Here is a 26,052-nt window from a genome sequence, read left to right on the forward strand (position 1 = left end):
TCGTTGAGATAACCCACCTCATTTAAGGCCTCCAAAAAAAAATCCCACAAATGAAATTCCAAGGAAAACTAGCATATCATTGTCAAAAACAACTAAACACAGATGGGGGGGGGGAAGATACCACATGCAAGAACCATAAGAAACAATAAACAGAAATAGACTTACAAAGACTTTTGCTTTAGTTATGTAAGAACTTAGAGAGAAAATTCTAAAACTTTACTAAAAGGCATTAAAGAAAAACTCAAAAGATGAAGAGATATACTATGTTTAAAATTTGGAACACAATATTACAAAAGTGTTAATTATCCTCATAGTGTTCTATGATTTGAATAAAACTCGAATGAAAATCTCACTAGGATTTTTCATGAAACTTGAAACACTGAATCTAAAATTTATACGGAAAATCAAAGGAGAAAAATAGCCAACGTTCTCCTAAGGAAGAATAAGTGGAGAGACTTGTCCTACCAAATATCAAGTATTATTATAAAGCTATAGAAATTAATAAAGTGGGACCTTGGTACACGGACAGATAAATTGACTTCAGGGAAAATGACAGCGAGCACAGAAATAGAACAATGCATTTATGGAAACTTGATCTACGAGAGATGGCCATAGCAGATCGCTGAAGAAATTGGGATGGGACCTTTGGTTAGCAAATACAAATGTCAGTTTCCAATGTATTAAAGAGTTGAAGTGAAAGGAGAAACTTTACGACTTTTAAAAGAATGTATTGGATAATATTATTCTGATCTCAGTAAGGGAAGGATTTTATAAACAAGAAACAAAAGGGCCAACCATAAAAGAAAAGACTGATAAGATCAGCAATATTAAAATTTAGAACTTTTGTTCAAAAACATAAGCCATGAACTGGGGAGGCAACTTGCAACATATATGACTGATAAAAGATTAGTATCCAGAATATAAGTACTCCTATAAATCAATACAGAAAGGGAGGGAGGGAAGGAGAGAGAGGGAGAGATAGACAGAGATAGAGGCTGAGAAACCAAAAGAAAATAATTTAAAAAATAAACAGGTATTTCATAGAAGAGGAAAAAAAAGGGCAAATAATCCATGAAAAAATGTCCAATGTCAGTAGTAATTAGAAAAATGCAAATTTAGATCACAACATAATATCATTCTACCCATTTGATTAGCAAAAATTAAGAAATCTGTTATTAAAAAAGTGGTACATATATAGATAAGGGATTGTACTACACTGTTGGTGAATAAACTATCACAACCACTTTGGTAAACAATTTTGTCACTGTTTTATGAAGTTGAACATCCATAAACCCCGTGATGCAGCAAATGTACTCCTAAGTAAGTACCCTGGAGAAATTCTTAAGCATTAATATCAAGTATATTCATAGTAGCAAAGACGAACAAGACAAAAAACAAACCAAATAAAATGTTTATCAACAAGAAATAGAGTTTAGCTAATACAGATCAATGTGGATGAATCTTAGAACCTAATTATTAAGGCACCACACATGTAACTGTGGCCCCCAAATGACTGAGATATTTTAGGAATAAGATCTAGATAACAATGCTGCTGCTCTAGGAATGATGAGTGCCTGAAATCCCACACTCATCAACGCATCCCATTAATCCAAGAGCCTCCTTAACGATGTGGTTTTACCTGACAGCATCTGTCTGGTTCTTATACTTGCATTACAGTCTCATTTAACCCCTTACAGGGAGAGTTTATTACCCTCGCTTTAAAAATGGAAAAACGTAGACACAAAGAGGATACATGACTTTTTCAAGATAACATAATCCAGAGTAGCCAATCAGAAATAGAAGTGGTATAAAGATCAGGCCTCCTGAATCTTGGTTTTTATGTTTTTTTTTTCACCAGGCTCTTAACTGTGTTTGGGCATGTGTGAGCATGCATGTGCAGACAAGTGCATAAGTATGAGCGCGTGTGTGCATGTGTGTGTGTATCTGTGGTTTGGGACTGTATGTGTGCTTCTCTGAAAACAAGAAGAAAAGATAAAGAGAAGGAAGAGAAGAGCTAGGAGAAGAGGCATGATGGAGTACGGGATGCAGAAGATGTCTTGAGCAAGATTTCTCCAAGTCTCAGGTTTTTTAAGTATAAAAACTTGCAGAACGATTGGAGAAATCAAAGGAGATATGTATTTGAAAGCACTTTATGTTTCTGTAAACAAATGTGATTGTCATTAGGATTATTATTAAAAATATGACACATATAGTTCATAGCAGCATTATTCACAATGGCCAGGGCATGGAAGCAACCGAAGTTTCCTACACTAGATGATTGGATAAAGAAGCTCTGGTACATATATACAATGGAATATTACTCAGCCATAAGAAGAGATGAAATACTGCCATTTGCAACAACATGGATGGACCTTGAAATAATCATACTAAGTGAAATAAACCAGACAGAAAAGGTTGAAAATCACATGATATCACTTATATGTGGGATATAAACCTAAAAGCAACAAATGTACAGGACAAACAAGCAGAGACTCGTGGACATGGACAATGAACTAGTAGTTACCAAGAGAGGAGGGGAAAAAATAAAAAGTAGAATGTTAAAATAATAATAATAATGTTAAATTTTAAAACATGTGACACATATAATAAAGTAACCCTCGAGGGTAGGATGATCCATATTTGCTTCATTTGTTTGGCACGAGCTCTTACCATATGTCCAGTTCAGAGGAATATTCAGTGGCTCCCAGCAAGGCATCAGGAGGGCGGTACCAAAGGGTCACAACCTCTGAAGAGTAAGTCTGGCTGGGAATGGACTTGGCCCGAGCAAGACCTGACCGAAGGAGAGAAGCACAGAACTCACTGTCTCAGGATTTCCTGGAGAGCCACAGTAACACATTCTACCAAGGACAGTATAACTGGCTGAGTAAACAATGCTTTAAAAATGACACACAAACTCTGGGTGCTTCTCATAGAGCTACTCCACTACTTTGATCCTTGTGTACTTCTTCAGCAAGTGAATTTCTCAAATTTTGGCCTACTTTGCAGCTAGATGTGGACTTCCTGGCAGCTAAGTATCATGAGGTAACTAAATTCTTCCCTATATGATACAAACAGAAGTGATGTGTGAACTTCCAGATCATGCACATAATGGAAGGGTTAAGTGTTCTTCCCTATTCTCCTTCCTCTAGGCTGAAATGAGAAGGGGTGGAAGCCATCTTGAAATATGCAGTTGGAGCAAATACCCCAGGGATGGTGGGGCCACAGGATAGAAGGAATGTGGGTCAAAATACCACAGGGCCATCTGACGAGTTCTAACTGCTTAGTTCAGAGAGTTATGTGAGAGGAAGCTTCTAGTATGTTTACAACTCTGGAATTTTGGGTCTGTGGTAAAAGAATGGAACCCAGTTCACAACTTATGAGTCCACTCTCTATTTTTGCTGTATAGGAGTCCCCAGTTAGATAAAGGGTGGAGATTGCTAATCCAAATTAGTTTGGTAGGACTTTAGATGAATCATTTTCAAGTGCTCCTCTACAAAATGAGGGTACTTTTGTCAGTCAGCTACTTATCTCATGGGATCCCATGATCTAGAGCTGGAAATAAAACTTTAAAAAGATGAATCTGAATTGATAAATGAACATCTGTTAAATGCTCACATGTCCAGATGAAAGCTACTATCACAGAATAAAGTACTGCAGCTATAGGACAATTACCCAACATCCATCAAACTGGGAAGAGTGTTTCTTCAGCTCACATGGAACCAGCTTTAAAACAAACATTTACTGAGCACTTACTGTGGTACCAGGCACTAGGGATCCAATGAAAAGCAAAAATGGACCCATGCTTCCCTTATAATGCTTAGGTCTAGTGGAGGAGAAAAAATCATAACATAAATGTGTGTGTGCCTGTGTGTGCGAGTGTAATTTTAAACTGTGATAAGTGCTAAAATGGAAAGCAACAGTAATACTCTGGGGAAATCTACATCACTTTGCTGGGATAAAAGCCTCCAGTACCCATACAATCACACCTATGTAAATACATAGGTGAGTCTCCATTCCAGCATGAGTCCATCCTACAATCTGAGGTTAAGTGCTTTATCCTGCCATTCTGGGTAATCTTGATCTATTCTGAAAGAATTTGTATATCCACCTAGCTTTAGGGAAACCTATCAAGCCCAGTTCACTCTACAAATGTCTCTATATAAAAAATGGCATTGGGCTAGGAGGGGTGCCCAAGTTTTAGAATTTGATTAGATTGGGGCTTGATGGAATTCTAAAAAGCGACCAATCTCTCCCTGTTTCTTGTCTCACACTACCGAGAGGGTTATCTGATACCCTCACAAAGCATCACTTTCCCCAGGCCTCTCTTTTTCAAAGGCCAGGCTTCATCAATGCTTTAAATACGTGCACACAAAAGCACCATTGTTCACAGCCCAGAAGGAGACTCGAGGGGCGGCTTACCAAAATCAGCCAGTTTGAGCTCTCCCAGGTGACTGATGAGTAAGTTCTGAGGCTTCAGGTCCCTGTGAAGAACGTGTTGGTGGTGGATGTACGCCAGGCCCCGCAAAAGTTGAAACATGAAAAGCTGGAAGGAATGAACACCTTATCTAAGCAGATTTGAGCCACTATGTGTTGATTTCTTCTCTAAATCAAAAACAGTCATCCGAAAGAATATAGTAAAAGTGTCTCTTCAGAGACGAAAAAAAAAAAAAATGAAGATATTATATTAAGAGGGGGAAAAAAGGACAAGGAAAGTCAAATAAATAGACCTTGTCCTAAACAAAGGGATTTTGGCTTTTCCTGACATCTCATTTCTTTGATATTGAAGGAATTACCCTTCCTTAAAAATCTAAAGTGAAACTTTGAAGTTTCCCTTGGAACACTAGTTATTGATTTAGATGTGAGAGATTTAAATTTTTTTTCCCACTGATGAACTTGGCATATAAGATCAAAGTTGACCTGGAAATGATATTCTAAGGTTTACAACTGCTTAAGTTTTCCAAGCTTTCTGATATGAAACTCTTTTAAAAACACAAACACAAGGAGACAAGACTGGGAAATATATCCTTAGATTGTATGGGGAAATAAAGAAACAATTATCTTTTAAAATCTATTTCTAAAGTCTTACGTTCAAAGTTGAAAACAAGGGAAATATACAGTATAGATTAAGGGGGAAGGGAGACCAAAGGAAATTAGACCCTTCTTCCCCCGCAACCTCCTAAGAGAGAGAGAGAGAGAGAGAGAGAGAGAGAGAGAGAGAGAGAGAATGAATAAGGAATAAATAGTAGAGAAGAGAAGAAAGGGGGGATAAAACAACAGGAAAAACACATTTTCGCCCTAAATTTTAAGATGTCGCATGTGGTTATGAGGCACAGAAACAAAAGTCATTATTAAGTTCCCACCAATGTAGAAGTTTAAGGAAAACAAAACAAAACAAAACAATGTTTAGTTTTCCAAGTGTCTTTCGCTATTTTCCAGTGCCACTGGCAAGTGAGAATTCAAACACCAACATTAGTGTTTACAAAGACAAATGCCAAATGAGAACATGTTCCGGCAGTTCAGAAACAAAGGGGCCGGCCCCAGCATTGCTGGGGACACAGGCGAAATAGCACATAGAGAGCTGTGCAGATCGATTCATTCTTTTTTCCACCACAGCTTGGAAACTAGGACCTTCAGAGGTGCTGGGACCTGTACCGGCCCAGCAATGACTTGGCGACATTGGAGCAGGTAGGTGAATGGGGAATTTACCTACCACAGCACAGCTGTGGCCATGCAGGTTCCACGCGGGCCCCACAGCAGGTTCACAAGCCATAATGCTAAAAGTTTCTTGATACTCCTTTTTCAGTTGTTCACTGATACTATGAGTCTTCCCAATGCTTTTTCTTCTCGGTGCTTTAAACACACACACACACACACACACACACACACACACACACACACACACACACACACCATTCATTTTTCCATTCATCAAATCACTAAGCTAAAAAGGCACGAAATTCCTATGCCAACATTTAAGCCTTCCAACTGGTTATATAAATATAAATGTTCACAGACAATATACAGAACCAACTTAAATTCTGGGCAAAAACAAAAGATGTCATAGTGTGTGTTTTTCAATGGGAAATTACTAAGGAAAGAGGGAAATGGGGACAGGTGAGGGACATAAGACTGAAAGATAGTGACCCGTAAAGGAGAGAGCCAAAAGGAAGGAAGGAAGGAAGGAAGGAAGGAAGGAAGGAAGGAAGGAAGGAAGAAAAAATAACATTTATTGAATGTCTAGCACCTTTAGTAATCCTCAAATCAACCCTATGAAAAAGATACGCTTGTCCTCAATCAACAGATAAGAAAAATAGCACTCAAGGAAACTTTGAAAATATGTCTGCAATGTCAGGAACAGGTTTCAAATTCAGACCTGCCTGATTCCACTACGCCATCCTGAGAAGCTGGGGAAAAAAAAAAAAAAAAACCCGAAAATTTAAAACATGATAGGGAAAGAGAGTTGGCTGGCTGAGTCAGAGACAGAGCTTCTCAGTGGGCCAGCCTGAAAAGCCTGTCAGGTCCAAGGATAGACTGTTCTCACTAATTAGTAACACTTGCCTCTCACCTTCTTGCTCTGGGACCCTTCTCTCCCTGGCTCCACATCTGCCTAGAGCATTTATTTGTAAGTGGTAAAGCACTGCGGTGTGAAGGTATGGTACTTCACAGCCACGCTTCTCAAAACTGCAGTGTGTGCTAACTCTTTAATCTACCCACTCACTCTTTAATCCCTTACAGCCTGGATTCTTCCTTCCACACTGCTGAAGCTTCATCAGTAATACCCAACCTGATGGTGTTTTCTCAGTCAACATCGAGCCAGACCGTGGGTGACTCTTTCCAGAGAGGTTTCCCATACCCTAGGGGTTGGTCCCGTTTCCAACACAATGAGGCTCTTGGGAACAAAATGTAAATCCTTTGGGCTAGTGCCATCTGGGCTAAGAATCCCTTAAAACACAACCCCATCAGTCAGCCAACTCCTGCAGCGACTCAAGCCCTTCCACTCATCAGGGAATCCCTGGAGCTTGTTCTATTAGAAATGCAACCCAAGCGAACCTCACTATGATTCCCATCCTTATCTTCTGCGGTATCTACTCAAAATACAAGCCTCTCTGACTACTCCTTTCCCCTCCCATATGCTCATCTCCACACTGCTCTGTGCTTCCTTTCATTTAACCCAGCATCCATTGTTCTTTCCTCCCCCAAACTTTCCACTGTTTACTCTTCATTCCTCAATGCTGGCTTAAAAACTCCCTGTACCCACCCTCTGATGAATTTCCTTCTGGCTTCTTTCCTTAAATGGTACTTGGAGTTCGCTGCTTCCCTATAGCATTCTCAATATTCTCAACTAACTCATACCTTTGATCACTGCAAGGTGGGGTTAGCTGCTTCCCAATTCGCCAATATCACTTCAAAGCCATGACTTCTCCACCCTTAAGTCCCTGTTGGTTGGACTTTCTTGCCATCCAGCTACGCCTCCCTCTACTCCTCTTTTCACTATCATCCACACAACTCCCCACCACTCTCCATCCTTCACTCAAGACTTGGGCACCTGGATAGCAGCTGTTGCTTCCTGTATATCCATGCCCATGTGAACAAGCTCCAGTGACCTGCTTTTCCAATCAACTTCAGCCCCTCACTCCTGCGGCAACACGGCGGGTCTTGCCATCATGTGCAACCGTTTATCTTCTCGAATGGGAAATCCACGCCCATATAAAATGGCTTCTGCAATGGTCACCTCATTCATGGTCACCAATGCCTTTTGCTGTAGAAATTCAATGGCTACCACTCGATCCTTCTCTTTGCAGCATTTGGCGTTGTTGACCATGTCTTCCTTCCTGAAGCTCTCTCTGAAGGATTGGTACCACAATCTTTTAATTTTTCTCCTACCTCTCTGACTACTATTTTTTTTTATAGGTTCCACTCCTCTTCTGATCTCTAATATATTGATATTCTTAGGGCTCCATCCTAGACCTTCTTGTCTTATCTCTACACACTCTTCCTTAGCCATCTTACCCACTGATTGCCTCCATTAACTGTATTCTGAAGATTTCAAAATCTTTATCTCTAACTCAGATCTCTTCCCTGAGCTTTAGAGCCACATAGTCTGAAGTTCAGTTAGACATTTCCTAATCATTTCAAACTCAGAATGTCCAAATCTTAGTTCATTATCTCTCTCTCTCTAAAATCTACTTTCCCTCTTCGTTTCTCTATCTCAGTGAATGGTACCATTATTCATCTAAATACTAACAACTAGAAAAATTATTGCTGATTCTTCTATCTCTTGTTAATTCTGGCTAAATAATTGATAGCAAATATGTCCACCTTCCTCCACCATCATCTCACATCTGCACCGCTGTTGTCCTGGTGCCTCACTGGAACCCTAACGGATACCAGCATTTAGGGAATGACTAGAGGAGATGGGAGTATGGACTGGGAGTAGAAAAAAAAACAAGAAGAGAGTGGCATCAGGGGAACCATGACATTTCCCCCCAAAATACTGCCCCTTTTCCAATCTATTCACCACAGTGTCATCAGAGTGAGCTTTACAAGAAGAATATCTGAATTGATCACTTTCTTGTTTGAAATCATTTAGTGGTACCTCGTATGGAATAGTATGACATAGCTGAACCCTTCATGCTCTGTCTCCTACCTACCTCTCAAGTCTCATCTCCAACCATCTCCAATTCTGTTAATTCTAAACTCCACCCTTACCTAATTATCTTTAGTTCTTGGAATATACCATGCCTTCTCTGGCATCCCATGAGAGGAAGCACAGAGCAGTGTGGCGCTGCTTCTACTATGGAGAACTCATTCCTACTCCCACCTGCTTTGACTGGATAATTTCTTTCTTTCTGCCTCCAGATGCCCCTAATACAGCCCTCTATTTATGTTGTGTGTTCCTCACAAATGCACAAAGACCTTGCAATCGAGTATGATTTTCGGCTGTATTCTTGGTGTTTGTGACACTCTCAACCATACCCTCCTTGGAAGTGTCTCTTCCCTTGACTTCCACAAACATGCATTTTTCTGGATTCTCTGCATTCCTAAAAACTGCTTTCCTTTGTCCCTTGCTGTCCCGTTCTTTTCCTCATCCTCTAAAGGCAAACTTTCTGTCACCAGTCCATTCTCCTTTGTGCTTTCGGTGATCCACTCTCTTGTCTTTGACTACAAACTCCATGGGCGGATTACCCTCAAATCTGCATCTCCAGCTCACACCTCCCTTCTGAGCACCAGTCTCCTCTTCAGCTGCCTGCTGCTCATTTCCCTTTGGATATCCCAACTATGAGCTCCTCATGTCTAAAATAGAACTCCTCCTCTTCCTCTCCAAACCAACTTCTCTTATCTCTATTAATAGAGCTATAATTCTCCTGGTCGATCAAACTCAAAATCAGTCATGTCCTTCTCCTCCTCATGCCCACTTAGTCACCATGTCCTGGGTGAGAGTTCTTAACTAGATCCTTGTTTCCATTTTTCACATCCCTTTCCATTCTTACCTTCACTACCATTCAGTCCTTATTACTACTTTCTTCCTTCTCCTCCTCCTCTTCCTCCTCTTCCTCCTCCTGCTCCTCCTTTTTTGCCTTATTACGTCTTAACTAGATCTTTGCTACTCAAAGTTTCATCCTCAATCAGCAGCATCTAGCGCCTTGGATCATGTTAGAAGCAGAAGCTCAGGCCTCACCCCAGACTTACTGAGTCAGAACCCCAGGTCATTTGTCTGCTCACTGCACTTTGAGAAGCACTGGACTAGGCTACGTCAAACTGCTAACAGGAATCCCTGACTCCTTTTTCCTCTCTTCAAGCCAACCCACAGACCACAATTACATACATTTCCTTCCAATCATGTCATTCTCTCTCAATTCAAACCCCTCTAATGACTCTACTATCTAAGGAATAAAGTCCACATCTTGGAAAGTAAGACTCCTACTCAACCTATTTTCCCAGACTTATGTAACCCATTCCACAAATATATTCTATATTCCAGGTCAACGGGATGAGAAATGCAGTATGGTACTAGTGGAAAAGAATCTTAACCAAAAATCATATTTAACAATGGCAAAAGCTGGTTCTATACCCTCAGGCAAAATGTTTGTCCTCAAATCTTGGATTCAAATTCTGCAAAATGAGAAAGTTAGACCGGCCCAATGTTTTTAAAGGTTTTTTTTTGTTGTTGTTGTTTTGTTTGTTTGCTTGTTTGTTTTTTACTACGAAGACAGTAAGTAATATATAAGTGCCCAGTAGTCATATACATACATAGATATAAGTACAGTTTCAACTGGAACAAAAGTTGCACGAAATAATACTTACGCTTACTGAGTGTAATGCACCCTAATATTTTTCATTCTCTTTTCACCCGTTCCATTTAATTTTTCAAAATGTTGGTTGCTAATTACCAAATTGATTTCATAATCCAGTAATGGGTCAGAACCTGAAGGCTGAAAACCACTGTGGGCCCTCTTACCCTAAAAATCCATGACCCTGGGATCCTCTTCCTTGAACATATCCTCTACTTCCCTGCTCTGTACCTTGGTTGAAAATATTCCTTCTTCCTGTAAGATCTTCCCTTATTCTAGCCTCTTGAAATACAATGCATTTTTAAAGTTCTGGCTTGATGAAGCCTCTTAAAATAATAAGATATATTTTACTGCTATGCACATCTACAGTACTAGGTCTTATTTCTGGTATTATTCACAAGTGTTGCGTAAAAATACTGGTGTATATTTCTTTTATCTTGATTTGTATACAAGTGCCTCGAGGACAGGAATTATGTCTTCTATGTCTTTTAATCCTTCTAAGTATTTAGAACAGTATCTAGGATGTAGGAGTCACATAAGCCTGATAATCTTTTTTGTTTTTCAGTTATTCTTTCTTTGACTGTTCTTCTATTTAATCAGCATTGACTCTTCTGCTCTCTCCCTAGCTATCAGCAACTTGCCTATCTGCACTTCCTTCCCTCAGATTAGACCCAGTTTAGAAGCTGCTGATCATCATATTAGCCTCTCTTGACAATTTCCTCAATTCTCTTGCCCAACTGTCTTTTCCTCTCACATATCTGGCAAACCCTAATTCTGAATCAATCCAGCTGTCTACTTTCTCTGCTCCTCAATTCGAATTGCTAAGTACTGCCATTAAAAAACAAACAAATAAACAAAAAACATGATTATGCAAATAATTTAATGGTTTTCCTCTTCACCAGAGTCTTTAATATACTATAAGACCCTCTCAGTTTCCGTAGTTAGTTCTCTATCCCATTCTCCAATAGCTATTTTAAAATTCCTTTACTCTCCTCAACCCTCTGTCCTCAGACCTTTCTCCCTTGCCTCCAAGAGTGGATTAGGCCCTTTATTATGCATTCGCATAATATTCCTATTATCATGACCTTTATCACTTTGCTTCTCACTGGCTATTTAAGCCCACATATCTTATAGGGCTTTAAGCACATTGAAAATAAGAAATGCAACTTATTAATTAGTGAAAACGCAAAACTTGATATAGTACTAAGTATTCAATAAATATTTCTTGAATGAATAAATAAATAAATAAATAAATTCATAAATATTAGTTAAACGAATGAGTACATGATATACAAACCTCGTATGGTTAAGGGCCAATTGATTAATTGGTATCAATAAAACCTTAGGGAATCAAAAGTATGAAATACAAATGATTTCTGAAATTTATAACGGATGTAGAATTACAGCTAATTGTTTATTATGATTTCTGTTCTAATGACTGGAAAAATGGAAGTTGGTCCCATATATAAGAGGACCTGATAGAACAGGCAAAAAGGTAACTGATTAAGATCTAACAAAGGTACTTAGCTTGTTTGCTAATTCTAGTGAAGAACTATACATACAACACAAACTTTATCACAGACCACAATAGTCTGCCACAAAGAAAGTGTTTATTTTATGATGGCCTAGCTTCACTTTTTTCCTTTTAATGCAATTCTTTCTAATTGGTTTATACCTTTAAAGAGATGTTTACATGATAGCGATGACTGACAAGGTTAGGCTGCCCAGAAAATGGTTAAACATTGCTTTATATCTTGAGGGGCAACTTTTTTTTTCTTTTTTTTAACTTATCTCTGAATATCAATGATGGCCATCTTCTTATTTAGCATCCTGGGACTCGGCTTTGTGATGGCAACCTGTTTAAAAAATTTCCTGCTGCGGACAAGCCAGAGGAGAGCCCTGACCCTCAAATGACTCACCCTGACGTTGTGAGGATGAAGCCCTCCTGGGTGCCGAGACATGTACTGGGCCAGGTCTGTGTGCTACGTGAAATGGTGGAGAAACTGATGTTAGTGGTGCTTGAACGGTGTCCTAAAGCAAACCATAGACATGACTGTCACAGGTATTACGAAGTTCAGGATTTTTGAGAATAGGTACAAAAGGCACATAATCAGGTTTTCTGAGACCCCACTGTTTAAGTCAAACTCAGTGTGTCTTTCTAACTCTTAGAAGGAAGCTTGTTTCTCAGCACAAAGAGATGCTCAGTTCAAAATGACTGTCACTAAACACAATGACACAGAGATTTTTTTCACTTGCCTTGAAAGCAAGCCAAGTACACACACTTTATGATTTATATCTGCTATTATTTGAATCATTTTTCCTTCTGAAAATACAAAAATGCGTTTTCTTTAGTGAACTTGAATACAATTTTTTAAAACCTTGTGATTTTCATCTTCATTATCAATGATAAAAATGTTGAGTTCTGCTCAGATAGTGATTAAAAATAAATTTTAGAAAGTATAAAAGTTTTATTTAGGAGGCAAACTCAAAGCGCTTATTTATTAGTGCTTGTGAGGGCAGAAAAGACAGCAAAGATAGGGGATAAAAGAAGTAGGACCAAAGAATAAGCATAAGAACAATAGGCTCTGATAATCACAATAATGAAAATTTCCATGGCACTTTCCACATTGTAATGAAAGTTTTATCATGCCATAAAATATTAACAGATTCGTTTACACAAGCACCAGGCTTTTCCTCATGCTTTGTGAAATACTGGGGCAACTCACCATGTATTCAAAAACAAACGTCAGCGTCTCTTTGGTGTGGATTATGTCGTGCAGTAGCACAATATTGGCGTGTTTCAAACCCTTCAAAAGAGAAGCTAGAAAAATTAAACAAAATGTTAATTTGATCATTGATAGTAAAAGTACACTGCCTTAAAGGTATCAAACACTATTTATTTTTTAAACATTTAAAATCAAGCATTCTGGTTTTTTACTGCTGGAAAAAAAATCTCTTGTGAAATAATATTCAAAATTACAAAAGATCTTTATTTGTTATATGGTAAGTCACTGTATTTGCATAAGTTATTTTTCTTATAGACGAGGGCAGTTGCAAAAACCACGTTTCCATTTTCCCAATCAATTTCATCAAAGCACTCAGAGCACTTTGCAAACGCTTTCCTCTGGGAATCTTATCATCTCCGCTTCAGAGTTATAGGAGAAGAGGAAGGGAGAGATAAAGGCCATAGGAGGAGCAGGAAATGGAGTGTTCTGCCTTCTAGAGCAGGACTTGGCAGCACGTGACCATTCTCTAAAATTCAAAGTCCCACAGGGGGTCAGCAGGGCCCATGGATGTGATTGGTAGAAGGCAGGGATAAAGAGCATGCAATGAAGGATTGTGGAAGCGTATCAGGGAGTAGGGATTGCTTCTTAGAGGAAGAATTGCAAACCTCTGTGGAAAAGAAAAAACAAGAACTTGAAAAGAGGACAGGGCCAAACTTGGGGAGTCTAGGGGAGTGAGAGTGGGTGGGGCTGAGGACTGTCTCTTACATCTTCAATAGTAGATTATTATTAGGTCAGTAAAAGCAGCCTTAAAGGGGAAAAGTCTCCACAAAAAGCCAGGAGTGTTTGGGACGCAGTTTAAAAGGCTGTCTTTGGGGTTCCAGAGTAAGACTACCAGGAGGGTGGAGACCAGAAAAGGCACCATAAGGAGATGATGCGTCTTAGAGCAGGGCATCACTGCGGGAAGAGTGTCCTTAAGACTTAAAGGAAAGGAAAAATTAAGTATAATTTTAAGTATAATTTTGATAATTTGTATATCATGAACCTTCTGCACCAACTCTCTTTTGGAATTCTGTGAAATTAAAAACAAACTCAAATACTCCCTTCAAATTTTGGAACAAAATTACTTCCTTCTTTAATCTCATGAGGTTGTAATGATCCTCTGTTGTTTTGCCCTCCTGGTAGCCATTCTCTCTTCTAGTGGGGACACCTCTATTTATCTTTGAGGAAACCCTCTCCATACTCAGTTCATGCTATTCTGGTGAAGCTGGCCCCACCCCTAGCCAAGACTGGGCATGTGACCCAGGCCTGTCCAACAGAGAACACCACCAGCCACAGAGATTGGTTCAGAGACAGGCACAAAATCCACGCCTGGGAGAGCCTTATTTTGCTGGTGTCATTAAGAAAAAAAGTGCTTCCTTTTCCATGGTGAGGGCCAAGCTTGTAGAATTTAGCCAGGCGCTTCTCTGGCCAGATGGCCAATGCCTGGGAATAAAACTAAAGCAGAGAAAAGCAGTGTTAAGGATGGAGAGGCAAGGATTCCTGGTGACATCATCTGTGCCCTGCTAGTCCATACTAGTAGCTGGTAGTTAACAGAACTGTGAGCCAGCAAATTTTCTCCTTTACTTAAGTTAGTTTGAGCTGAGAACTTCTTACCATCCAAGGAGCCCTATTCTACCCGTTAACCCTACTTTGCTCTAATGACTAATGTTATTCCCCGCCCCCCTGCCGCCAAATCCTTATGAGTGAAATTTATTATTTCACTTTCATAAGTACATTGCTTGGTAAATGTAGTAAACAGTTTCAAAGGCATCTGTTTAATGTCCTTAGCCCCAGACTGAAGGCTACATGCAAATAGAGGGAGTGACTTTCCCTCTCATTCGGATGCTGCCACACCACGTAGGACAATGCTCGAGCATGAGTAAGCACTTAATTTATCAAATGTATTTATCGAGTGTCCTAACAGAGAGCTGACTGTAGAGCCAGAAGTCTTAATGTGAATCCCCGTCCTGTCACTTTCTATCCGAGTGAGCTTGAGAGAGTATCTCAACCCAAGTCTCAATTCGCTCCGCATGAAAGAGAGATAACAACTTTCCTGACTTGACTTCACAGGGTTGACGTGAGGTTGGAATCAGATCCCATGCGTCGATCCCTGGCAAACGTCAAGCATCACACAGGTGCAACTTAGAATGAATATCCCTGCCATCAGGTACTTGCCCCTCCCCTTTATCTTAAACCCCAGGAAACTCTCATTCCCAAATTAATCTCTTAAAATTTTTGTTTTCTTATGCCAGAGTTTTCAACAACTTCTATATTTACAATGACTGATTATCAGTTGAAAATGCTTGTATTTTATGTGGCATTTTTATTTGTAAATTATGTTCATTTTCTCTCTCTCTACACAGACACACACACGCTACAAAAAGGTGCACCAAAATTAGATTTTAAAAGGATGTGATAAAGCTGAAACTGCTAAGAATATTGTAAAGATGTTTAAATTTATTTTTAATACAAAATTTAATTTTACTTAAGTATGATATTACTATAACTCCTGATGTTTATTTTTAAAATCATGGTGGCACGATATATTATTTATAATGGCTACCTACTATCACTTGCTAAAGAGCTCAAGAAACAATATCCACTTAAGATGAGGCTCATTGCTGACAACGGTGGGTATAAATTTTTATTTCATATAGTTTTCTTCATAATTTCTGTTTTATAGGAGTAGGGAAAGCTTCAGTTTTGCCAATTCTCTGTCGTTCATTTATTTTTGCGTTATTAGTTTTACCTTTAATCACAATTTCATTGCAGAAACTTTTTTAAATGATTAATCTATTTGATGAGGATTCGCTGCTCTAGTAAATGGCGACTCATCTCAAATTTTTTCTCACAACTTCCTCCAGTCCACCAGCAAATCTGTTGGCAATACCATTAAAACATGTCCAGAATCCTCCCTTTCTTGCCACCTTCTCTGCTAACATTCTGGGCTAAGCTATCATCATATCTTGGCTGAATTAATGCAAATACCTTCTAACTCATCTCCCTGCTTCCTTCCTTTCTTTCTATAATCTCTTCTCACAGAGCAGCCAGCCACTGTAATCCTTCTCAAAGAGAAGTCAGGGCTTGTCTCTCTCTTGGTTCCAAACTCTCCAGCGGTCTCTCATCGCACTAAGAATAAAATCTAAAGGACTTCTATGGCCTGCCCAGCCCACATCACCTCCCTGCGCTGCCCTCGTCAACTCACACTCCCATCTTTGCTCGCTTGGCTCTATTCACATTAGCTTCCTTGCTCTTCCTTGGACACTTCCAAACACATTTATTTCCTCTCTGGGACTTACACTTGCCTTTGCCTCTGCCTGCAACCTTCTTATCTCAGCTCTCTGCTCAAATGATACACATTGAAGTCTTGGCTTCCCTTACCTCTCTTGATGAAATAGCAGCCCTTACCCCTGGCCCACCCCAGTGATCCTCTGTTCATGTGCCCTGCTTTGTTCTTCTTCATAGAGCTTATGACCCCTGACATACTATATATCTGTTTATTATCTGTCTCTACCCTTAAGAATATAAACTCCATTAAGAGAAAACACATTCGTCTTTTTGCTTATTGCTATACCTTCAGTGTCTAGAACGACGTCTGCTATGTTATAGACAATTAATAAATATTTACTATCAAATTAGTGGTCACTAATTGCCTTGTATCATTTCTATACCTATAATTTGTTGGTGTAGTGTGTTTCTGATGAAGATGCTTTTATTTGTTGTTTTAGTTGTCTTCCTCATTAGATTATAAATGTGTGTGTTATGGCCATGTCTACTACTGCTTTTTTAGCACTGCAGAAATACTGAAATATTTACATGGAATCTGTCACTTTTGATGACTAATAATGGGGAATTTACATGAAAAAGTAGATGATGTTTAAAGCATTTATCTCATGGTTTTGGTTTATCGGTTGGTCCATTCACCAGAGGGATCTAAAATGCCTGCAGCCTCACATGTGTGGATTTCACACCCAGGAAGGAAAAATCTTTCTGATAATTTCAACGCTGCCGCATAAACTTCACAGCAGGATGTGGTGTGTTCTGCAGGATAATCAGCTGAGGGAGGCAAAAGCCAACGGAGAAAGGAAAGATCTTAAAATCAGAGCATTCCGATTCCTGTAAAATTATTGTTTTTATAATTCACATAGTCTAAGTCTACTTTTTTTTTGTTTCTCTTCAAATAAAAGACACAAAGATAAATTGGAGATTCCTTAGAGCTCCAAATAAATGGAATCACAATGGAATTTCTTTGAGTGCTTCCAAAATACCTTTATAATGACAATGATAATGATGATGATGATAATAGCTAATGCTCACTGAGTATTCATCACATGCCAGGCATTGTTGTAAGAATGCTGCATATATTACCTCGATATGATCATGAGAACACCCAGAAAAACCAAAGAGAAAATCCAAAGAAGAAAACAACATAATCTCAAAGATCAGGAAAAATGACCCACGGCTGAAAGATGGAGGCACCGAAGATGAAAGTGGCCTGGATCTGTTAACCTAAAAATAAATGGCCGAAGTAAGATGCAACAAGCATTTATTTGAAATCTAACAGGAAGCATGAGGGAGCACTGATTCAGACAGAAATCCAAATAGTGTTCAAATGAGGGATTGAAGGGTTTTTATGAGAAAAGGAAGGGAACAATTGCATGAACAGAAGGAAGGCATTTCTATTGGTGTTAGTAAGTAAAGAAGGAATTTCTACAGGTGCAAATAAGCTAAGTTACTCTTTAGCTCTATATGGTGGTACTAATTCTAAAGAACATTTTTAATTTTCTTTAAGTTATTAAGCTTGTTTTAAAAATGCAAAGTATTTCTTTCTTTATTACAAATGTCCAAAAAAGTGTTTAGTATGATCAACTGGTTGAACATTACATAGAATTTTATTTGATCCTCATATATGTAAGATATTTAATGATTTAGTTTAAATATTATCGTTTTCATCTTGTAACGATATGAGAATATTTAGTTTCTCAGTTTTGTTCATTTCATTGGGGTTTGTGGTTCAGTAAAGTTTTATGAAAATTGATGGTTTGCAAGTCCAATGGGTAATAGTTTTGATGTTACTCTATTCTGTTCTGCTTTAGGTTAGAAGGAAAGGTAAAAGATGATAGTGACCAGAAGGAATAAGGCTGACTCTTAAAGTCCTAGGACACGGCTGTACAGAGTGAGAGCCTGGTAGTCAAAGCCGTAAGCTGTGAGCTCCTCAAGGGCATGGATTGTCCTTGTCCCTGTCTTAGCCTCTCCAGCACCTAGCATAGGACTGGCATGTGGTGCTCAGTAAGTGCTTGTGAATTAATGAAGACCAGACAGTTATAATGAGTTTATGTAGTAGTCAACAACAGAGCCAATTCCCACCCCCAACCCCCACTGGGCATTGAATTAAAAACAGTTTGTAGTTCCTGATATCTCGTTTTCTCTGGCCTGGGTGTCACAAATCAAGTCAATGAGTCCTGTTTTGCATTCCAAGAAAAGAAATTGTCGAGATAAATATTAATACAAATGTTAGATAAGTAGTTATTATCTGATTTCTTTGGAATTATAATCTGATTATATACCATCATCTTGGCATCATTTTGTTTTATAAAAATGTAACTATTCAGGAGTAAATGTGCCATGTCCACAATGTAATTTGATTGCATTCGATGGGGACCTTCTTGTCAATCTGGCCTGCTGCAATCACTTTGTGGTAACCAAAGACTCAGTAGTTCTAACTGGTATCCTCTACCTCCCTGTATGACCTGGGGAGGTTCCTTAGCTTATTTTTGGCTCAGTTTTCTCATATACAGACTGGGAATAATTACTTTGTAATGTTTTCTACTAAAGAATAATCTTAAAAGATTCTCAGCTAAAACTGTTTCTAATTTAAACACTGCAATTACTGGTGCCATAGAGTCGATAGAATCAGAATTGACAAATATACAATATTATAGATAATTTTCTTTAAAATGTTTCTTCTGCATTTGTTTAACATTTATACAAAATATATCATAAAAATTGATTTTTTTTATTTGTACTGTTGTTAAAGGAGAAATGCTTGAGTTAAGGAGTTCTAAATTTATTGTAATAAAGTAGAAAAAATTTTCCATAGAAGAGATTAGATTCTGCTACCTAACAATTCTGATAACTAGTTCTGAGATTTCAGACAAGTTACCTAACCTCTCTGAGGCTCAGATTCCTTCATCCCTACAACAGAAACGACACACTTTACCTTCAGAGAGTTGAACTAAGGGTTTAAAGAAATGATAATGTGGTGGTGGTGGTTGGGGGGTGGGGCGGGAAGCAGGGAAGATTATGTCATATGCTTAGTGCTGCTAACAGGCTAAAAGTCCTGGGTTTAACCCAAACAGTTCTAATTTTATAGAAAGATTTTTTAAATGCACATTATTAGAATATTGATACACAGTTTAATAAAATTAGGGAATGTGGATTTATATAAAAACTTAAAATATTAGTCTATTCAAATAAAAGTGTTTTCTCCTTGTAAGAATAAACATTTAAAATATAATTCTAGAGCCAGTTATAGAAGATTTTCTAAGTTGCTATGAAGGTAGCTAATCTTTTTAAATAACAAAAACGTGAGCATAGACAACACGTCTATTGTGTGTACTGCTCTGTATCTAGCAGTCCGCAGAGTGCTCAACAATGCTTGTAGAATGAATACACAGAGAGCGTATGGACTTTTGAATCAGAGAGATTTGGTTTGAATTATAGTTATATTTTAGAAGAAGATCTATCTTCAAAGGTTGGTAAGATTAAAAGAGGTAACACATGAAAATTATCTGGCATGGGTATTAAGATATGTTTTCCTTAGTGCTGTTCATACTTTCGCTAATTTCATAACATTACATGTTAAGATCAAATGGCGTTTCGATGACCAGATTAATAAGCTGCCACATGTATTCCACTTACATGGCGACAGACTGTACATGTAGTAAAACTCTACTCAGTAAAGCGTTGGCTGGTATCGTCAGTGCAGCCAAACTGTTCAGGGAAAGTAATTCCTGCTTCAAGGCTTTTAAAAGACATCTGCATTACTCGTTCAGTTTTTCTGCATGTGGCTTTCAGTTGCCTTTTTTGCTAGTGACCCTGGATTTTAACTAATGAATTCCAGCTGTTCTTATTTTGCTTTCCAGCCCTTCTCGTTTCACCTCCTGTCTCCCCAGTCTCACATCCTTAAAATTCTTACAGGAAAAATGGGACGGTGCCAAAGTTTTCAAACGAGGTTTCATATCTCATTGAGGGGAGAGGGCATTCTAACGAGGGCTCTCAGCTTTTACACTGGTGGAAAAAGAAACATTCGTTGTTGGAAATTAGATGCCTTAACAACCTCCAATGTGTCAAAAATCCTTTTCTGGTTTTTAATATTACACAAGCAAAGCATTCAGTAAGGTAAGTCCGTAAAGCAAATCAAAAAAGTCCACAGTTGAATATTAAATGTAATTGCGAACACCTGCAATGGAGAGGCAATGCCTCAGTAAATATGCAATAAAAGAAACATTTAGCATACGGAACAATACAGATCTAGCTTTTCTGAACCATGCTGAGAACCATCTGTTAGCAAAACCAGCAAAAGGTTTTGTCAAATGTCAATCCGAAAAACTTGGCTGTGGGCAAAATCCGAATGAGGCAAGCTTAACGCAAAGGATAAGCTCAAGTGCATAAAGGAAACACCGGACGAATGGGCAAAACTGGGCCTAGAGATTCTCCCTATGCTAGTGAGCTAGGGACTTTAATTATGTTTAGAAACACTCCTTAACCTGTCTCACATCTCTTTCTAAATCTGATCATTCTTTTACGGAGATCACTAATAAGTGCATTAGTAAATGCAACTTCCATTATATTAAACACTTAAAACCATGCTTTTCCTCCGGAAGGCACCTGATCCTATCAGGCTGAATCTCTGACTAACCCGATAGCAATTTGACCTTTCTACTTAAATTCAAAATAACACAATTCCCAGGGGCTCCAAAAGACTTTTGAAAATGGCATCAAATTCAGTTATGAACTCATTTTCTGAATTGCTTTTTCCATGCCTGTTTGCATAATCCATCCTTCTAAGCTTCATTCAAAATCTACTGACTCCATTAGCCACACTGACACTAACTGGTTCTCATCTTAGTTTATGTGTGTGTTTTTTTTAACCTCCATTATAACACTGGTTGTAACTGGAACCATCTGCTCTGTTACTTTTGAAAATGCTGTAGAGCAAAGATCAGGCTTTTTCTTCTCATCCATCACAGCACCCAGCAATATACTTTGTATACAAGATGTGCTCATGAAGAATGGAAGATGAAGTCATTAACCAGTGAGAAAGTAAGGCCCAGGAATCACTATTTCTCTGGGTTTTTAACGAAATGAATAGCGATCCTATTACCATTTTATTTCAAATGGTTCATATAGGAAGGTTAATAAATCGTACTTTTAATTATTTTTTTCACTATATTGGCTTCTTGATTTTTATATTTTATAAATTACTGGTTATCTCGATGGTGACCAAGACATCACTAAGGGGAAGGAACAAGAATGGAATAATAATAGTCAACATTTCTAGAATTCTGAAAATGGATTCTGTGATTAGTGCTTTAAATACCTATTCTCATTTAATCTTCATAACAACTCGAAGAAATAGATACTATTATTATCTTCTTTCTGCGACAAACTGAGTCTTAAATAGGCAATCTACCCTCAGTCGTAGCACTAGTAATCGGCAGATCTAAGATTCAAACTCAAGTCCATCTGACACCAGATTCCTCATCCACTTGCTATACTGCCCAAGGTACAGAGAAAATACAGGGACAACACTAAAAACACATGCCTTCCCCAAGGGCTTTTCAAATGCTACTTAAACAAACATATGGTTTTCAAACAAATTGCTTACTCAGAATTTGTGTGATTATATTTTTTATCTTATCTTTTATACGGCTTTTTTCTAGAATTATATAGATATAGCCTTAGCATTTAGCATGGGACCAAACACACAGAAGGTACTTAGTAAACAGTCATTGAGTTTATAGTCTGGGTCAACTAATCTAATAGTTTTGAGTCTAATTTCTTCAAGAATAAATAATAAAATGATAGTGTAAACGAACCTGAAAGACTGGTATGAAGAATGAAATTACAATTATAGTATTTCTTCTAGAAATATCAAAAGTTAGATGCCAAATATATAGACTCAATGTATTTTTTTTTTTCCAAATCAAAGACTTAAAACAGATTCGTTGCGTCTATTTTACTGTTCTTACCTTCCCGGATAGCTGTGAATGGGACTCCCTCCTCTTCATTCATGCTGATGACTTTTAAAGCCACTAGTTGTCTGTTTATCCTAGAAGAATGGGAGGAAAGTGCACACTTTCAGATAATTCAGAGCAGCAGTTTATACCAAGGATAGCTTAACAAAAGCAGGTTTCCTCAAAATATTTTCCAGCATATCAATCTATAAATTTTTTAAAATAAAAAGTTTTAAAAGTCTTAGATATAGAGATAGATATAGATGTGTATATATACATATATATATATTTATACCAAAACTTTTTTTCTCTTTACCAAAATGAGATCTGTTCATTATTACAAATTTGGAGAATACAGAAAAGCAGAGAACTCCCCCCAAACCAACCAAATCCATCCTCATAATATTTTGATATATGTTGTTCCTTTTATTTCCCTTTGCACACTTACTTGAGCCATCCTTGTTTTTCAGCTGAATTATTATAGTGACCTCCTAATGGTCTCCCTGCTTGTACATTTGTACCCCTACTGTCTCCTCTTAACAGAGTAGCCTGGGACATCCTTTTTAAATGAAAGTCAAAACAAGTCACTTCACTGCTTAAAACACATCACTATCTCCACATTTCACTCTGAATAAAAGCCAAATTTTTGTGGACTTCTACGTGCTACAGCCAGGCCGGGTCCCACAATTATCTCTCTTCACCTCCTCCTACTCTCCACTTATTCATTGTTTCATTCGCTAATGTAAGTTAAGTGCCAGAGAACAGAGAAGATTTTAATGCAAGCATTAATCTATTATTTTAGTACAGTGAGATTCATGTCATAGCATAGCATTTATTAGTAACCTCTTTTTCTTCCACCAAACATTTTCTCTTATTCATCCTTGTATTACGTGACATTTAATGATAACAAAATATTTTACCACATAAATATACTGCAATGTGTTTAGCCAATTCCAAATGCTTTTGAATGTTTTTATAACTTCTGACCATTATAAAAATACAGTGATGATCATATTTGTAGATCAATCTTTCCACACAGCCCCTATAATTTTCTAAGGGTAGAGATACAGTTGCTAAACCAAAGAGCATACTGTGCACGTTTTTATTATTTTCAATGCATATTTCTAGTGGTGTGACCACAAAGTGGTCACACCACTAGCTCATCATGAGAGTGGCGATTCCAGTACTCCTTCACCAGCACTGGGCAGAGTTGTTTTTCGTTTTTACTTTATGATTTCATTTTTTAGCACAGTTTTAGATTTATAGAAAAATTGAGATGATAGCACAGAGTTCCCATATACCTCACAACCAATTTCTCCTATGTTAACATCTTATGTTAGTATGGTACATTTGTTGCAATTAATGAACCAATATTGATACATTATCACTAACTAACTAAAGCCCACGATTTATTAGAACTCTTTAGGTTTTTTTTTTTTGTTTGCAGTAAAATTGTGTTGTTTATTGTGGGTCGCATCATAAATTGGTAAAATTTCGTGGGGATACAACATGATAATATATAGGAAAAGTGCCATACCCATGAATTTTTCTCAATATATTTAATAAAAAATTTAAATATTCCAAATGGATGAAAGATATCCTCTACTGTGTTAGTTATAATAGAAACAAGTAGAAATAGTTGAAATGCCCAAAACTAGTGGAACAGTTTAAAAATTTGTAGTATATCAATGCAATGGAATATTTTGCATTCATAACTTAAGCTTTTGTTATGAATGCAAAATATTCCATTGTATTGATATACTACAAATTGATATACTATAAAAAAAACAGGAAAAGATTTGTGATAAAATAAACAACAGGATACAAAACGGCAAGCACACCATTTTTGCAACTTTAAGTATAGTTGACCTTGAACAAGGTAGTTGTTAGGGGCACCAACCCCCTGCACAGCCAAAAATCTTCATACAACTTTTGACATCCCCAAAACTTCACAAGCAGCCCGCTATTGATGGAAGCCTTACCAACAACATAAACATTTGGTTGACAGATATTTTATATGTCATATGTATTACACACTGTATTATTACAAGAAATTAAGCTAGAGAAAAGATAATGTTATTAAGAAAATCATAAGGAAAACACATTTCCAGTATTTATTGAAAAAAAATCCTTATATAAGTGGATCCATGTTGTTTAAGTGTCAACTTTAATCTGTGTGGATGTGGCAAACAAAATGCACATGTGCAATTGCCGTGCTAAAGTGATAGATTGTGGATGATTTTTAAGTTTTAAAAAGTAATTCGCTGTTGTATATTACTTTTTCTTTTTATTATTTTTACAGCATTTATAAGTTTATTATGGCTTTTTAAATTTTATTTCAAAATATTTTCTTACAGTAACTACTCTATCTCTATTGAAGTAGATATCAGTAGGTATGTTTAATTTATGAAATCAATCAATTTATCTCAGCCTTTTAAAAATTGAGATATAGACATATAATATCGTGTAAGTTAAAGGTATATGATGCATTGATCTGCCATATTTATATATTGCAATATGATTACCAGGATTCCTTTCGTTTTAACCTAATGTCCTTTATTTGTACTAGGATCCCATCCAGAATACGACATTACATTTAGTTGTCATGTCTCTTTAGGCTCCTCTTGGCTGTGACAGTTTTCCAGCCTTTCTTTGGTTTTGATGACCTTGACAAGTCTGGGGAGTACTGGTGAAGAATTTTGTAGGATACCTCTCCATTGGAATTTTTTCTGATGTCTTTCTTATGATTAGACCGGGGCTATGGGTTTTGAGGAGGTAAAGCACCATTTTCATCACACCATATTAACGGTATGTACTATCATCATAATTTATGATGGCCTTAATCACTTAGCTGAGGTAGTGTTTGTCAGGCTTCTTCACCATAATTATCCTCCCCCCATTTCCACACTGTACTCATGAAGAATATCACTGTGAATAGCCTACACTTAATGAATGAGGAGTTACGCTCCACTTCCTCAAGGGTATGTTATCTACATAAATTATTTGGAATTCTGCATGGGAAATTTGTCTATCTCATACTTTAGACGGCCGCATACTTTTTCTTTGTATGGTGATTGATTATTTAGCCAGTCTTCCATTAATGGATATTTGTGACCAGGCTTTTACTTTTTCTATTATAAACCTTGCTGCATTGAAAACACTTTTACATATATCCCTTGGACAAGTATTTCTAATGTATTTTTTATCCTATTTACTAGGCTGAGTCCCTTGAAGGAAATCTTTTATATTCTCAGTTCCTAAGATAGTATGTGAAAGTGTATTAAATCCTGTTTCTGCATAATTAGGTGTAAAATAATATTTCTTCTATATATTTCTTCTTTGTTTTAATGAAGAAAAAAACATAAGAACTGAGATAAATGAAAAATATTTAGACTTGTAGTATTTATACCAAAAAGTTAAAACTATCATTTAATCACTATTGAGCCATTATTTTTTGACATTGTAATAACAAGGAAATCAGAACTCTGACTTTCCCACCTTGACTGTAAAACAGTGGAATTCATGGATCTTTTATATATGTTTAACAAAATTAGTTATTAGCCAAAATGGGTACATTTCTTCTGGATTGGCAGTGCTTTTATTCTCCAGGCATTTTGTGTATTTTGCAAGTGTAGAAACCCCAGGATTAATCATTTTTTGCATTTACCATAATTGTAGAAACCAATTTTAGTTTCTTCTACGAAGGCAAAGTGGAAGAATGCAGGAGCAAACTTCAGGCTGCCATTGCAAACCTCT

General features: G+C 37.5%; 1 protein-coding gene across 1 annotated transcript in view; it reads right to left on the minus strand.

Annotated features, from left to right (window-relative positions):
• CDK15 (cyclin dependent kinase 15) overlaps nucleotides 1-26,052 on the minus strand; it is a 75,704-nt gene that overhangs the window by 47,989 nt on the left and 1,663 nt on the right. The window contains exons 4-8 of the mRNA XM_036237900.1: nucleotides 22,312-22,391; nucleotides 13,019-13,113; nucleotides 12,212-12,274; nucleotides 4,420-4,543; nucleotides 2,671-2,791 (exon numbers count right to left, since the gene is read on the minus strand). Of these exons, the coding sequence (XP_036093793.1) occupies nucleotides 2,671-2,791; nucleotides 4,420-4,543; nucleotides 12,212-12,274; nucleotides 13,019-13,113; nucleotides 22,312-22,391 (483 nt within the window). The remainder of the gene's footprint in view (nucleotides 1-2,670; nucleotides 2,792-4,419; nucleotides 4,544-12,211; nucleotides 12,275-13,018; nucleotides 13,114-22,311; nucleotides 22,392-26,052) is intronic.

The sequence above is a fragment of the Rousettus aegyptiacus genome, unplaced genomic scaffold (genome assembly GCF_014176215.1).
Source record: "Rousettus aegyptiacus isolate mRouAeg1 unplaced genomic scaffold, mRouAeg1.p scaffold_m13_p_2, whole genome shotgun sequence".
NCBI classification, from domain to species: Eukaryota; Metazoa; Chordata; class Mammalia; order Chiroptera; family Pteropodidae; genus Rousettus; species Rousettus aegyptiacus.